The following is a 16,567-nucleotide window of genomic DNA, read 5'->3' as shown; positions in this document are numbered from 1 at the left end:
ATAAGTGTCTAATCACTAGTTGTAATCTGTGATGTCACATGACTTCCTATAGCAGATAAACTCATTTGAAAGCACAGGCTGTTATGGCTGCTCCCATGAATCAGGAAGCAGAAACAGTGCAGAATTTTAGGATTTTTATCAGCTGTAACAAATGTTTGTTTAAAGTGTATTATTGCTGTTGTGTATCTTTTAGAGCAGGGAGAAGTTCTGAGTTCAGGTTCACTTTAACCTTGTAATCTACCACAGGTGGAAGTGCTTATACTGTACCTCCAATGGGAGGACAGAGTTGTTCCTTTGCAGCAGAGAATATACCAGGATATGCTGGGCCACTTACATGACAAATTCTGATATAGTAAACCACTTTTCCTGGTCCCTTGGGAGTTTACAGTAAAATCAGAAAACTGGCTATAGTAAAGTCAGTCCCCTAATCCCAGCAAATGAGTCTGTATAAATCTAGAATGCATGACCAATTTTGATATAAACTACTTTTCCTGGTCCCTTTGAGTTTACTATAAAGGGATTCTACTGTAACAAGATTATACTGTATATGCTTCACTGTACCCAATGCAATGGGAGCATAACATGCAGCACCACTGTCCTTATCTGCTGCAGTCCTGCAGCCACGGAACACACCATCCACTAACATGGCCTTAAAGTGAATGGAAACCACATTAAGGAGAGGGAAGGCTCTGGGTCGTATAGAGCCTTCCGTCTCATCTCTCGGTACCCTCTATCCTGTGCTGGCTTCTCCTCCCCTGTTTCAATCCCCCACCAAAAGGGTATTTGGAAGTCTTCAGGAGCAGTGTCCTCCTGAAGACGTGCAGCTCCATACTGCCTACCTTCTTCAGGAGCACTCAGACTCCCTGAAGACTTCTGAAGCCTCCTTCTGCCGGGTAAAGCCAGGGCTGGAACAAGGGGACAAGTATCTGTCTCATTTTTTTAAATGCGGTTCTCATTCACTTGGAGTCTAGCCTGCTACTCTGCATAAAGCAAATCTAGGATGCACTGTGCCTGCCTGTATCAAAGCATTTTTGGGGTAAAGGAACACAGAATTTTAGGAGATTAAAATTAAAGGTGGCCATACATGTGGCAACTTGGCAGCTGATCAACCATCCGATTATTATAATTGAATGAAAATCTGTGCCACAAAGGGCATGCCCGATTGACAAAGTGAGCAATTTCAGGACAAAAATTGGTTCCACTATCACGCATTGTGCTAGAGGTCAGTCGAAAGTTGGTTGGTTGGGTGTGCAGCAGGCGATTTCAGATCAACTCCTACCGCAACATATAAATGCATCCTCCCTGTAAGCATTTCCTGTCCTGTAGCAGCCTTTGTGCGGTGTCAGTCCATCTCTCCGGGTTCTGAATACATGCTGGTGGTGCATCTGATGTCAGACATCAGATGTAGAGCCCAGAGAGATGGACGGACACCACACAGAGGCTGCTACAGGACACGTAATGTATAAATGCATTTATACATTAGGGGAAGTGGCAGGCTCAGCCAATTCCCTGAAGATTTTATGCTGAAATTGGACAGGAATTGGGCTGTAGTATATGGGCAGCTTCAACAAAGACAAGTTTATCTCTAATCAGATTCTATTACAGATAAAAATGTGTCTGTCGAGTTTATCCATAATCAGTTGTATGGCTACCTTCAGGTTTATGGCCTACCCTCAGTTATATGCCAGTAATTCCAGATTGCATGCAGCTTAAATGCAAATTCCATGTAACTTTGGAATGGACTAATGTAAACCCTTCCTACTCCAGATAGACAATTTTTCTTTTTTTAAGATTAAAAAATTAAACCAACTGGAAAAAGATTCTTTATTTTCAGCAGCCATAACAGGAATGGTGGATTTAAAAGGCACTTTAATGCATGAGCATTAATATTCTTCTCCTTCATCCTCTCCCTCCACAGAGTCTGTGCCAACCTCTTCATAATCTTTCTCCAATGCAGCAAGATCTTCACGTGCTTCAGAGAACTCTCCCTCTTCCATGCCTTCACCTACATACCAATGAACAAATGCACGCTTTGCATACATCAGGTCAAACTTGTGATCCAGACGTGCCCATGCCTCAGCTATGGCTGTTGTGTTACTAAGCATACACACTGCTCGTTGCACCTTAGCCAGATCACCACCTGGGACCACAGTGGGTGGTTGGTAATTTATTCCCACCTGTAAAAAAAAAAAAAAAAAAAAAAAGAAGGTTAGCCGATGCAGAAGTTGAGTTGACATGGCAGAGGTAGTTTAATGGAGGATCATTAAGATGCAAATAATTCCCAGTTGATGCTAACCTTTTACAACTTTACCAAATGCATTTGATTTTTCATGCAGCATACAATGACGTCACCAAGTCTCGAAATGTAACTGTACGGAGAACGAGACTTTGGAGATGGAGGGTGTGCGCCGCAGCAGTCACTGGTGAAAGCTCTCGGGTGAGCAGATCGGGGATAGGCCACCCACACAGCCGCCATAGAAGGGGAATCCCCCCGCCTGCACAGAGGGGGATCCCTCGCCAGCACAGCCTCCACATACAAGGGGGAACCCCCGCACATTCTCTGCCCCGCTGGCTGCCCAGGGATTTCCTAGAGTGGCTGGATGCTTGTTCTGCACGCTGGGGTAGCACAGATCGCTACCAACAGCGTGCAGTCAGGCATCCAGCCATCCTGGGGAATCCCTCTGAAGAGAAAAAAGATGCAGCCGACAGGGCAGAGAAACAGGAAATCTCCCTGTCGGCATGGACAAGCTCAGCTCGTCATTAACGGTTTTTGCAAGTTTTTGCTGGATGAACTCCGCTCGCCCATACCACCAGGATGGCCAAGAAAAAAAAAAAAAAATATTCCTATGATTGTATTATGCAAACCATGGTTGAATCTACAAACACCTGAATGTGAATCAAATAGCTCCAACCACTCCCCTGCATCACAGCATGTGGCAGTGAGGTCTCACAGATGGACATAAGGGCTGTTGCTCATTGGGATTAGGACTTGATCCCTCTAATGCTGGACATACACGAGTCGACCTGGCAGCTTGATTAGCCGCTGGATCGACTCCCGCCGCGTCCCCGCGGGCGGCCAGATACCCGCTCAATTCCCCGCCCGCGGGGAATCGATCCGGCGGGTCATCAGACCTGTCAGAAATTATCGAGCCATTAGCGGCGCGATTGATCTGGGCGCATCGGCTGTCTATGCCCAGCATTAGGGCTCAAACCCGCTAGCAGCCTTTTCTAGACACTAGGGTATTGAAAAGTGCTTTTTAATACAATACTATGGGGGATTTTTATAAAATCACATCACTCCAGTATGAACACAACATTAGCAAGAGCTTTTCACATCCCAAGTGCTTAAAAATTGCTTCGTAATGTACTGCTCACAAGTTCCAGGCCTTAGTGACAGTTCAGGGCGGAGTGCTGTATATAGCTAGCCTACATTCTAGCAGTGAGTTCTGTTGAGTTCTACTTTAAGGCTTCATAAACATGTATGGTGGCCCCAATGTGTCAGGAGCTCTGGACTGCTTTTCTGAATGCAGGCTGAGGCAATTTGTTCTCCTTATACTCCCCCCCCCCCCAACCAACCATTCACTTCAACCCCTTCCATAGCAGCAGAACTCCCTGCTAGAAGGTCATCAAGATGCAAATTCCAGTTTGCTGCACGATTAGGCAAATTCTACATGCAAGTGTATGCAGTTCGAAAATGGACCAGTTCAATCCCACCAAGGTTAAATTCAATAGGCCCATTTTCAAGCTGCATAGGTTTGCATACAGAATATGCATAAACCCTCAACTTCAAATTCGCATTGCACTGACCATCCCTATAGTGCCGGCAGGTATGTTCAGTTGCAGCTACATACAATAGTCTGTCCACTGCTCATAAAGACGGATATTCACCTTTATCTAGTATGGGCACTTCCCTACGGAATCTGATCACAGTATTCAAAATCTGTTGGCCCTCATACCTAAAGGACAACTGAAATGAGGTATATGAAGACTGACATGCATTTCCTTTTAATACCAATTGCCTGGCTGTCCTGATCCTCTGCCTGTGAGGACCAGTTTCCACTAGGCACCGAGCGTCCGAGACGTGTGGCGGGACTTCCTGTTGTGCAAGCATGCAGCCAAATCCCAGAAGCCATGCCATGCACAGCTATGGTATTTGCATGGAAAAATACTGCAATGTCATCCGGCAGCTGCATTATCCCCTATGTCAGAGTTGCCCCGCACAATAACACTGCAGATTCAGCCCAATTTCCACACTAGTGGAAATGGGCCCCTACTTTTTAGCTATTGATCCTAAACAAGCATGCAGCAGATCTGGCGTTTGACATTACTCCTAGAGGACTAATTCATAAGAAAATAAAGAAAGTTCTCTGCTCCCCCTGAATACAGCAGAAGCTTGTCTGCCTTGTTTACACTTCCACCCTATCTGCATGGTGTGTACCAGGCATTCATTTCCCATCATACAGACTTTCCAAAAGGTCCGATCTGATTTCTGCAGGGCTGTGGAGTCAGAGTAGGGGCAATTTTAGGTACATGGAGTCATGGTTTTATAAACTGAGGAGTCGGATGATTTTTGTGCCAAATGCACAGCCCTGGATTTCAGATCAATTTTCTGATAAGTCTATCAGAAATCAGATCAGACCTGTCAATCGATTCGACCCATCTGATGTGAAATTGCATGTCATGTACCAGGCATAACCGTTCTTTCCTCAATAGCTAATGAAGTGCAAAGCATGAGTTTTAATCCTTGGAACAGGTCAGATGGTTCTAGCAGTTTTTATTACATTTTGACCACAATACCAATGGATTAAAAACAACAACAAGGACTTCCACAGGAGTACAAAATTATACAAATGGACATGCCAGAAGCTACACTCTGCAAGGGTCAGTATAAACCTATGTAACATACCTAGGGCTCCCCTCCACCCTACTAAATAGCAATTCTAATAGACCCATCAAGCCTCACAAGAGATACCATTAGATAGATATGCTTGGAGGATTGTGTGAAGTCAGTTTTAGGCCTGGGGCCCACTAGGAATCACTGCAGCACTGTGTGCAGCGATCCCTAGGGTGTTTGCCAGATGTTTTGAAGCGCTTTACATGTACAGCCCTTATGATTTGCATGTTTTTTTTAAAACCACATTTATACTTACCATGCATCTTGTCTGTAGCCCCACCCCCTAAAGGACGATGTCATAGGTTTTTCCTCTATGACCAAAGAAGCGCCTGTAATCTCTTCCTTTGGGGGCAGGGCTATGGACGGAAGGAGAAAATATAGAGACCCAGTAAGTATATTAAAGTTTTATTTAAAGTTTATATACTTTGAATTGAGCGCTAATGTGCTCAAAATGTTGTATGTCCTGCAATTGCCCCTTTAAATGCAATCGCACTAATAGGTTCCCCTCCCCCACTTTCATTGGCAAAGCAGTTTTGGGAATCGCCATCGATCCCAAAATGTTGCCAACAACGCCCTATTGGGTTCCTACCCCAACACCCATTTGTTTACAGTTGCAAGGCAGTAATGTTCAAGTTCTTCACTATCTGTACAAACCACTTTAGACCAGAATATACAAGCAGATTTATATTCAAATTAATGTCAGGCATACATTGTATATTCCTGGCTTTTATAGTTCTCCCTTTACCAAGATGGCCATCCATCAGAATATGAAAAGCAAGCTCATTTCGTTGGTTCACTCAAATGTCAACGGTGGTTGGATCCAGAGTGAAAACATTTTTTTAATTCTTGAACTGTACATTTGACTAATACTGAATCTGCTTCTAAAAGCTGGCTTCTGCAATACTTAGAAACGCTACAGAAGGTGTATCCTCAGCAGCACTACTACCTCTACCATAAGCTGGTCTTTCCTGTTCTAGAATTCAGGTGAATTTCCTTGTACAGGAGTGAAGCTACATACTTTTTTTAAATGAGACTTTCCTCTGGTCTAGTGCAACAGCAAGTTATCTAATTTAAGGTCAGATTTTCATCTGAATTCAAGAGCCCAGTCAATGAACAAGCCATGTCTAGTGATCGTGTTCATTGAAAGTCACTTGAAAAATATTTTTAATGAGCCTGGAGGGAAATTAAAAAAAAAACAAACAAACAGATACTAGATAGTCCTGAGGCTTCCATTGTCCTCAGGCACCACCAATCCAGCACTGGGACCCTCTAAGCAAAGTCAGACAAGATTTGCTTTCATGACCACCCTCAGTGTTAAAGTGTGGCTGTGCAGTGGAATCCGTCACCTTAACAACATGCACGCAGTGCTGTACTAAACATACACAAGTACTGTTCATTGAAGCATACTTTGTATGTACTGCAAGCATCACATTGTGACTTTCTTCTGCATTACAGCCCAGTTTTGTTTTTTACAGGGCACCCAACACCACAGGGTGAGAAGTAGCCCAAGATTGTTTCAGTGCCATTGCTGTAGAATCAAATCATTATCTGAGATTCATATTCTTATGAAAAATAGGTTCAACAACAAATCTACAAACAGCAAGAACTTACCTTAAAACCTGTGGGACACCAATCCACAAACTGAATACTACGTTTTGTTTTAATAGCAGCAATTGCTGCATTGACATCTTTAGGCACCACATCTCCACGATACAACATACAACATGCCATGTATTTTCCATGCCTTGGGTCACATTTCACCATCTGATTGGATGGTTCAAAGCAGGCATTAGTAATTTCTGAAACAGACAGCTGCTCGTGGTAAGCCTTCTCAGCAGAGATAATGGGAGAGTAGGTGACCAGAGGGAAGTGGATACGTGGATAAGGCACCAGGTTAGTTTGGAATTCTGTCAAATCCACATTCAGAGCCCCATCAAAGCGCAGAGATGCTGTAATTGAAGATACAATCTGGCCAATCAATCGATTCAGGTTTGTGTATGTTGGGCGCTCAATATCTAGATTTCGTCTGCAGATGTCATAAATGGCTTCGTTATCTACCATAAAGGCACAGTCTGAGTGCTCCAGTGTTGTATGGGTTGTTAAAATGGAATTGTATGGCTCCACTACAGCTGTAGACACTTGAGGGGCTGGATAAATGGCAAATTCCAGTTTGGACTTTTTGCCATAATCCACAGACAGACGCTCCATAAGTAAAGAGGTGAACCCAGAGCCTGTACCCCCACCGAAGCTGTGGAAGATCAGAAAGCCCTGAAGACCAGTACATTGATCAGCCTGAAAGAAAGTTGGGAAAAAAAAAAAAATTAGCATACATTACCAATAACGAAATCTCATTGAAAAAAAACATTTCTGCTTGACAACCTAATACAAGTCTGGAATTAAAACTGCAGGCTTAGGGCTGGTTCAGACGGGCGTCTGCGCAGCGGTTACGCCTTGCGTTAAACGCTCCCATTCAAATGAATGGGAGCATTTGTACCAGGCTTTTACGTGAACGTGGCGTTCGGGTCACATTTTTCCCTGGCGTTTAACCACTTGCCGACCAGGGCTTCCTGCAATGATCGGTGCTGCTTGGGCTCTCCAGCCCGCAGCACCGATCAGGAGTGAGCCAGAGCGATCAGACTACCCCCCTTTTTTCCCCACTAGGGGGATGTCCTGCTGGGGGGGTCTGATCGCCGCCGGCTCTGTTCGTTCGGCGGGGGGGGGCTCCTCAAAGCCCCCCTCCGCAGCCATTTTCCGCCTCCGTCCCCCTCCGGCGTTTCCCTTCCTCCTATGGGCAGCGCAGGACGGAGATCCGTCCTGCGCCGCCTACAACAGATGCCGGCGAATGAGAATGCGGCGATCCCCGGCCAATCAGAGGCCGGGGATCGCCGATCTGCCTTACGGCGCTGCTGCGCAGCAGCGCCGTATGATGTAAACAGCGGGGATTTCTTCCCCGCCTGTTTACATATTGCCGGCGAGCCGCGAGCGGCGGCTCTCCGGCAGTTCACGGAGACACCCTCCGTGAACTGACATGGAAAGGCCGCTCGATCGAGCGGCCGTTTCCATGGTAACCCGCAGACGACCAGTTTACGCCAATCGGCGTTAGCTGGTCGTCAAGAGGTTAAGGCGACCCTGGACCCTACATGTAGCGTCCTGGGGCAGTTAACCGCCACGGGTAATGCTCCCCCAGGGGGAAGAAAAATGCCGACCGCATCCGAAAGCTACGTAAAGGCTGCTGAAAGCCCGAAAGCGTTACCGCCACCAAACAAGACGCCACAGAAAGCTGGGCAGACGCCCGTTTGAACCAGCCCTTATCAAAATCCACTAACCCCATATATAGACTGGCACAGGCCCTACTCTCAACTGAAAGCAGGAGCATATAGTCAGGCATATACCCACTGTTGGTTGAACTGTGGGCTCACTGGTTAATAGAACCTTTAGACCAACCTTCCCACATTCTTAAAGGACTTCGAGTCCAAATAGACAAAAACATTTTTTTACCTGTATCATTTTTAAATCCAAGGCGGAGACCCTCCGTTCTGTTGCCAAACTATTTCAATGTCCCCAAGTCAGGTGCCGACCGCACCGCACAGGTTGTACGCTATTCCACCTCTCTAAGATGGCCGCTGAGCGGAGCCGCGGCTGCGCAGTACGCATGGACGCTATTGTGGCTGCGCAGCCTTTAGCCCTCCTCCAGCCGCGTACTGGGTCCCGGCATCCTGAGCGTATGTCGGGCATGCTCACATCACTGCGCCTGACGTACGCTCAGGAAAATGCCGGGACCCAGTACGCGGCTGGAGGGCTAAAGGCTGCACAGCCACACTAGCGTCCATGCGTACTGCGCAGCCACGGTTCCTTTCGAGGTGGAATAGCGCACGACCTGTGTGGTGGGGTCGGCACCCGACCTGGGGGCATTGAAATAGAGCGCGATCATTGTGAAAAGAAAAAAACGTTCCCAGCCTCCTAGTACTTTCTCCAAGCGTCCGGAAGGACGCTTGGAGGTCGCATTAAACAAAAAGTTACGGTTGCCATCTTGTGGCCAAATAAAACTACACCCTAAAGCATTTTTCACATACAAATAGATTACTTATACACAAAAAAATTAACTCATTACCTCCCACACTCCCCATTTTTTTTTGTAATTAAAAAAAATTACAATAAAAAAAAAAATACATAAATAGTTACCTTAGGGACTGAACTTTTTAAATATTTATGTCAGGAGGGTACACCACTTACTTTATAAACTATGGGCTTGTAATTAGGGATGGATGCAAAACTGAAAAAAAGGTTTCCTTTTAAACAATGACAGTTGCCTAGCTATCCTACTGATCTCTATGGTGCAGTAGTGGCTGAATCACAGACCTTAACCATAAGGACCAGCAGTCTCTGGGCACTTAAAGACCAGAGACCGCTCGTCCAATCGCCGCACATACCCGCCGCCATCGCCGCGACCCCCAGGACATAGACTCTGCCGTCTCTATGACGGCAGTCATGTGAGCCGGTCAGGAGCCGCTTTCATTGGCTCCTGACCCTGTTTTTCAATGTAAGCCAATGGGAATGGCTTACATTGAAAGACAGGGCCAGGAGCCAATGAAATCGGCTCCTGACCCGCTCCCATGACTCTGCCGTCATAGAGACAGGCAGAGCCTGTGAGATGCGGCGAGAATCGTCGGGTTTGAGCGGCGCGGAGCAGCGGAAACGGTGGATGCGCGCTGCAGACAGTGATTGAGATCTACGCCCTGCCAGCCAGGAGCCCACCAATACAGGGCGTAGATCTCAATCACTGCGGTCCTTAAATGGTTAAACAAGCATGCAGCTAATTCAATCTGACTTCAGTCAGAGCACCTGATCTGCATGCTTGTTGAGGGGCTGTGGATGAAAGCATAATGCTGGGCATACACGGCTCGTTTTATAATTATCAATCGAGCCGATGGCTCGATTGATAATATTCAACCTGTCAGATACCCCGCCGGATCGATTTTGCGCTTGATACCGGCGGGGAGAACAATGGGATCAAATGAAACGCTGATTAGCAGCGCCCGTAGGGACGAGCGGGAAACGATCCGTGCGGACGAGTGGTGACATGCCAGCATCGGCTGCTGGCTCGATACCGGCGCATACACTCGAGCCGTGTATGCCCAGCATTAGAGACATGCTCAGCAGGAGAGTCAGGCAACTGGTATTTTAAAAGGAATAATCCATATCCTCAGTTTAGGTTCCCTTTAAAGGATACGTGAAGTGACGTGTGACATGATGAGATACATATGTACAGTGCCAAGCGCACCAATTATGCGGTGTTCTTTTTCCTTTCTCTGCCTGAAAGTTTAATATCAGGTATGCAAGTGGCTGACTAAGTCCCGACAGGAAGTGACTACAGTGTGACCCTCACTGATAAAGAAATTCCAACTATAAAACACTTTCCTAGCAGAAAATAGCTTCTGAGAGCAGGAAAGGGATAAAAAGGGTCAAGGTCAGATTTTTAGCTCTGGCATAACTTCAATGAATTTGTCATTGAGCAAAAATAAAAACAGTTAAAGTAGATTTAAAAATAAAATCTCTCAAGTCATTTTTAGGAGAAAGATAAATACAATCGTTCATTTCATTGTTTATTTTCGCTTCGGGTTCCTTTAACCACCCTGGTGTTCTATTAAGATCGCCAGGGCGGCTGCATGAGGGTTTTTTTTAAATAAAAAAACAAACAACTATTTCATGCAGCCAACTGAAAGTTGGCTGCATGAAAGCCCACTAGATGGCGCTCGAGGCGTTCTTCTGATCGCCCCCGGCAGCCAAAAGTAACACGGAAGGCCGCAATGAGCAGCCTTCCGTGTTTGGCTTCTCCTGTCGCCATGGCGACGAGCGGAGTGACGTCATGGACGTCAGCCGACGTCCTGACGTCAGCCGCCTCCGATCCAGCCCTTAGCGCTGGCCGGAACTATTTGTTCTGGCTGCGCAAGGCTCAGGCGGCTGGGGGGACCCTCTTTCGCCGCTGCTCGCGGCGGCGATCGGGCAGCACACGCGGCTGGCAAAGTGCCGGCTGCGTGTGCTGCTCTTTATTTCATCAAAATCGGCCCAGCAGGGCCTGAGCGGCACCCTCTGGCGGTAATGGACGAGCTGAGCTCGTCCATACCGCTAAGGTGGTTAAAGTGTACCTAAACCAATGAGATTTACTTACCAGGGGCTTCGACCAGCCCCCCACAGCAGTTCTGTGCCCACGCTATTCCTCTAGGATCCACCAGTCTCCCACCATGGCAGAGTTTAGTAGTTCACCAACCGGGAGTTAAGCTCACATTCCCATCCCCAATGAGTCCTGCGCATGCACATCCCGCCGACTTCCGGTCGGTGAAGACCTAAACTCCAGTGCGGTGAGAGCAGAGGATCCTAGAGGACCGGTGTGGGCACAGGATGGCTGTGGGGGTGGGGGGGGCCTGGTTGAAGCCCCAGGTAAGTGAATCTCATTGGTTTAAAGTTCACTATAAGCTCCACTCACTTTAAAGAGGAACTCGTGTGAAAATAATGTAGTAAAAAAAAAAAAAAGGCTTCATTTTTTTTACCATAATTCTGTATAAATGATTTAGTCAGTGTTTGCTCATTGTAAAATCTTTCCTCTCACCGATTTACATTCTGACATTACATGGTGACATTGTTACTGTGGGCAGGTTATGTAGCTGCTCCTAGCTGTTTTGGCTGTTGGAGACAGCTGTAAACAGCCAATTCCTGTCTGTGAACATTGTTACATTGTGGCAGTTTGCCCAGAGTACCGCGGTACTCCGAGCTTCTTGTGGGAGGGGTTTCAGCACAAAATCAGTTATACAGCGCCCCTGATGGTCTGTTTGTGAAAAGCATTATATTTCTCATGTAAAAGGGGGTATCAGCTACTGATTGGGATAAAGTTCAATTCTAGGTTGGAGTTTCTCTTTAAGTTTAAAAGTAAAGTTCTGAAACTGACCAACATTGCCTGAAATCGCCATAGATTATGGAAGTCTTACAGGGAACTTAAACTGATATAGTATAAAGGACAGGGCTGTGGAGTTGGGCCAAAAATCCACCGACTCCGACTCCTCAGTTTAGGATTCCACCTACTTCTCTAATTTGCATATTACAATTTTGTTGATTAACAGTATGTAACGTGAAATTCGTCTCTTAACTGCCAACGCTTAGGGATTTTACAAGACAACTGAAGTGAGAAGGATATGGAGACTGCCATATTTATTCCCTTTAGTCATAGACTAAAACTAGTCCTTGGTAAGAGTACTTGTAAAAGTACAGACTGGAACAAAGAACATCAGGCCCTAGGCATTGTAACTGTGGGTACATGTAAGAGTGATGTCCAGGTACTCTGCAGGGGAATGAGGAGATTCTTCCTCTATTACACATTCTTCATGCACAATCTGAACAAGGTTTATGGGTGATAGACAACTCTGTGTTCAATGTGCACAACATTCTCAGTGGATTACCTGCAGCTCTGTGGGGAGAGCATATGTAGGGTATAGTACTACTGTGTAACATAGTAAACCTGAGACAGATGAAATTTTTATACATACCTGGGGCTTCCTCCAGCCCCCTTCAGGCTAATCAGTCCCTCGCTGTCCTCTGCCACCTGGATCTTCTGCTATGAGTCCTGGTACTTGAGCCAGTCTGGTGTAGTGCGCATGCACACACTCCGCCACCGGGAGCGTACTACACCTGCGCAGCACTATTGCACAGGTGCAGAATGCTCCTGGCTGTGGAAGCGGCATGTAGCCAGACTGCTCTGACTGGCTGAATTACCTGGACTCATAGCAGAAGATCCAGGTGGTGGAGGAGGACAGCGAGGGACTGATTAGCCTGAAGGGGGTTGGAAGAAGCCCCAGGTATGTATAACACTTTACTTTTCATCCGTCTCAGGTACCCTTTAATTTGTGGTCACCAAACCAAATTTTAACATATCAAATTATTTGATTTCATGAGCAAAGAGTGCATACATTTGCATAAACCAGTATCAATGCAGAATTATTTCCATCTCATTGACCATCTCTGTTAGTGACACGGCTACACATATATACTACTGTACAGTCACAATCAGATATGTACTGTATATCTGACTTTAAAAATATGGGGACTGCTTTATTGAAGCAGAACAAGTAACTAATTTATTTCATTTTTGTGGACTGAACACCGCTATTACTGTATATATACACACACACATTTTTAATGACCTATTATCTGAGAAATAGAACATTTTATCATATTTTCTATTTTAATTACAGTTAAAAAATTCATTAGGAGTCGGAGCCATTGCATTTTTTCCCCGACTCCAGGCACCCAAAATTGCTCCGACTCCGAAGCCCTGATAAAGGATATGGATTTTTCCTTTTAAAGTACCAGTTGCCTGACTTTCCTGCTGATCCTGTGTCTAATACTTTCAGCCACAGCCCCTCAACATGCATGCAGACCAGGTGCTCTCACTGAAGTCAGACTGGATTAGCTGCAAGAGATCAGGAGAGTCAGGCAACTGGTATGGTTTAAAAGGAAACATCCATATCCATCTCAGTTTAGGTTCCCTTTAAACATGGCTAAAGCTTCATACCAGAAATCCAGGATTCCCGATAACCCTGTTCTAAAAAACAGGGCTGCTGTGATAGTAAAGCCCCACTGGGTGGTGTTAATCAGCAGATTCAGGCTAGCTTCAGTGAGCTTTGCATGTGTCACGTAAGGTCAATGAGAAGTATGCTTCACTGTTAACATGCACATTGCAGATATGCATTAAAGCTGCATAGCATCAAGCCATGTTAGAATGCTGATGTTATGCTGCACCACTGTAAACCTAGCCTTAGGGCTCGTTTCCACTATCGCGAATCTGCATGCGTCCAACGCATGCAGATCCGCACATGTAATACAAGTGGATGGGCCTGTTTCCACTGTAGCGTTGTTGAGGTGCGTTTTTTTCAGCGTGAAAAAAACGCACAAAAGAGCCAACGATTTCGCCTGCGTCGGGAATCCGTGCGAATCGCCGCTAATGTATTTAATAGTAAAAACGCATGCGTTTGTTACATGCGTTCTTACCCGCGATTTTGCGTGCGATTTCGCACCTTTTTCAATTTTATTTAGCCCTGGCAGTGTCATGGTTAAAAATCGCAGGCGAAATCGCGGGTAAAAACGCATGTGGAAACGCATCCGCATGCGTTTTTACAAGCGTCGGAATGCGGCCGAAATCGCGTCGCAACAGTGGAAACAAGCCCTAAGTGACATGTCAACATTGTATTACATCCCCACTCCTGCCACAAGTCTCTGCCCTCTCCTCACACCCATATAGTTGAACTATGGATTAGCCATTAGCCTGTTTATGTTCATTAATGTAGCTTGACCAAATACTAGTCCAATCCCAAACTGCATAAATTCAGTCTAATTCTTGATCATAAATTTGCACTACTCAGATATGTCCAGCCCCAATTTACATACAAGCAAGAATTACTCACCAGCTTCCTGACTCTTTCTAAAACTAAATCTATAATCTCCTTTCCAACAGTGTAGTGTCCACGAGCGTAGTTGTTGGCAGCATCCTCCTTGCCGGTAATAAGTTGCTCAGGGTGGAAGAGCTGTCGGTAAGTGCCATTTCGAACTTCATCTGTAAAGATTTAAATGTTGCAGTTTATCATTCAGAAGCCTCAGACTCCTCTTAGCCTATAGAAGGCAGATTAATAGGGATGTTAATGAGAATCTACAGCTTTTGCAGAATTATGCAGTTTTGCACGAGACCTTATTGCAAATGGTTTTAAGAATGCAAACTTGTTTAACATTTTAATAAGAGAGCTTTTTGGTCCTTTGTAGCCCCTTACACACTCCAATGAGTTCTGGTTCACCATGAGCTTGCTGGGTTGTCCGCATTTACTATTTCAGAACATTCAACTTTATTACAGTGCACCCTTTCAATAAAAATACCATTTTTTTTAGCATTGAAGTAGCAGTAATATGACTACATAGTGTGTGTCACAGATGTTGGAGGGTCTATGACAACAATTCCCTCAATCCCCATTTAAAGGAATACTGTAGAGGGGGGAGAAAGTCGAGGGAAAAGGAGTTGAACTTACCTGGGGCTTCTAATGGGCCCCCGCAGACATCCTGTGCCCAGGCAGCCACTCACCGATGCTCCGGCCCCGCCTCCGGTTCACTTCTGGAATTTCAGACTTCAAAGTCTGAAAACCACTGCGCCTGCGATGCCGTGTCCTCGCTCCCGCTGATGTCACCAGGAGCGTATTGTGCAGTCCCAGTATGGCCTGCGCCTGCGTAGTGCGCTCCTGGTGACGTCAGCGGTAGCGAGGACACAGCAACGCAGGCACAGTGGTTTTCAGACTTTAACCACTTCGGCCTCCTGGACGTACTAGCTACGCCCAGGAGGCCATGTGCGCGAGCACGCGTGCTCCCAGCCCGCAGTTCGTTTGCCAAGCAATCAGTGAATCGGCCATGGTGCCTGATCACTGATTCCTCTCCCCCGCAGAAAAAGCGACAGCTTCACTCGGAAGCTTTGCTTTTTCTGGCAGTTGCGTCCCTCTAAGCGTATGTTACGCTTAGAGTGACGTCATGTAAACCAACTCATGGCCGCCATCTTGTGGCCAAAAAGTAAAACCACAACTAAAAAAAAAAAAAATAAAACACATTTACATTCTAAAACTACTGTTTACATCCCACCCTCCCAAAAACACCCAAATAAAATGTTTAATATAAAAAAAAAAAAAAAAAAAAAAAAAAAAAAAGAATTACAATAAAAAAAAAATGTAAATATTTACCTAAGGGTCTAAACTTTTTAAATATCAATGTAAAGATGAAATATTTCTATATTTTATTTTAAACTTGTAAATAGTGATAGATGCAAAACGGAAAAAATGCACCTTTATTTCCAAATAAAATATTGTCGCCATACATTGTGATAGGGACATAATTTTAACGGTGTAATAACCGGGACATATGGGCAAATACAATACGTGAGTTTTAATTATAGAAGCATGCATTTTAAAACTATAATGGCTGAAAACTGAGAAATAATGATTTTTTTCCGTTTTTTCTTAGTCTTCCTGTTAAAATGCATTTACAGTAAAGTGGCTCTTAGCAAAATGTACCACCCAAAGAAAGCCTAATTGGTGGCGGAAAAAATAAGATATAGATCAGTTCATTGTGATAAGTAGTGATTAAGTTATAGGCTAATGAATGGGAGGTGAACATTGCTCGGATGCATAAAGTGAAAACGACTGAAGGCTGAAGTGGTTAAAGTCTGAAATTCCAGAAGTGAACCGGAGGCTGGGCCGGATCATCGTTGAGTGGCTGCGCGGACACAGGATGTCTGCAGGGGACCATTAGAAGCCCCAGGTAAGTTCAACTCATTTTACCCCGACCCCTACAGTATCTTTAAGCATTTAAGATCTGCTCCAGTGCTAGAAGCAAGGGTAGGGCTTGGACCTCAATCCCCACAGGACAAAGTTGTACAACAGTCTTGTATTTGCAGTTCAAAATTGGTACACACCATGCAATTGTCACTGCAGTATGCCAGCATACACGTGCATGCAATTGTTTTTCAAACTGATCGGATTTCTAATCAAAAGACACATAAAATAGCCAGTATGTCAATATTTTTTCAGCATTTCTGATCTGCTTCAGATCAAGAAAGATTTTGATCTTAAAGAGGAACTGTAACATAAAAATATC

General features: G+C 45.3%; 1 protein-coding gene across 1 annotated transcript in view; it reads right to left on the bottom strand.

Moving 5' to 3' along the window:
- Positions 1-1,810: 1,810 nt before the first annotated feature.
- LOC137546647 (tubulin alpha-1 chain-like) overlaps positions 1,811-16,567 on the bottom strand; it is a 32,160-nt gene continuing 17,403 nt past the window's right edge. Inside the window, exons 3-5 of the mRNA XM_068269357.1 lie at positions 14,347-14,495; positions 6,506-7,186; positions 1,811-2,177 (exon numbers count right to left, since the gene is read on the bottom strand). Of these exons, the coding sequence (XP_068125458.1) occupies positions 1,884-2,177; positions 6,506-7,186; positions 14,347-14,495 (1,124 nt within the window). The 3' untranslated portion in view covers positions 1,811-1,883. The remainder of the gene's footprint in view (positions 2,178-6,505; positions 7,187-14,346; positions 14,496-16,567) is intronic.

This window comes from Hyperolius riggenbachi, chromosome 2 (assembly GCF_040937935.1).
Source record: "Hyperolius riggenbachi isolate aHypRig1 chromosome 2, aHypRig1.pri, whole genome shotgun sequence".
Lineage (NCBI taxonomy): Eukaryota > Metazoa > Chordata > Amphibia > Anura > Hyperoliidae > Hyperolius > Hyperolius riggenbachi.
The sequence above is the reverse complement of the archived record's forward strand: the minus strand, read 5'-3'. Positions and strand labels throughout refer to the sequence as shown.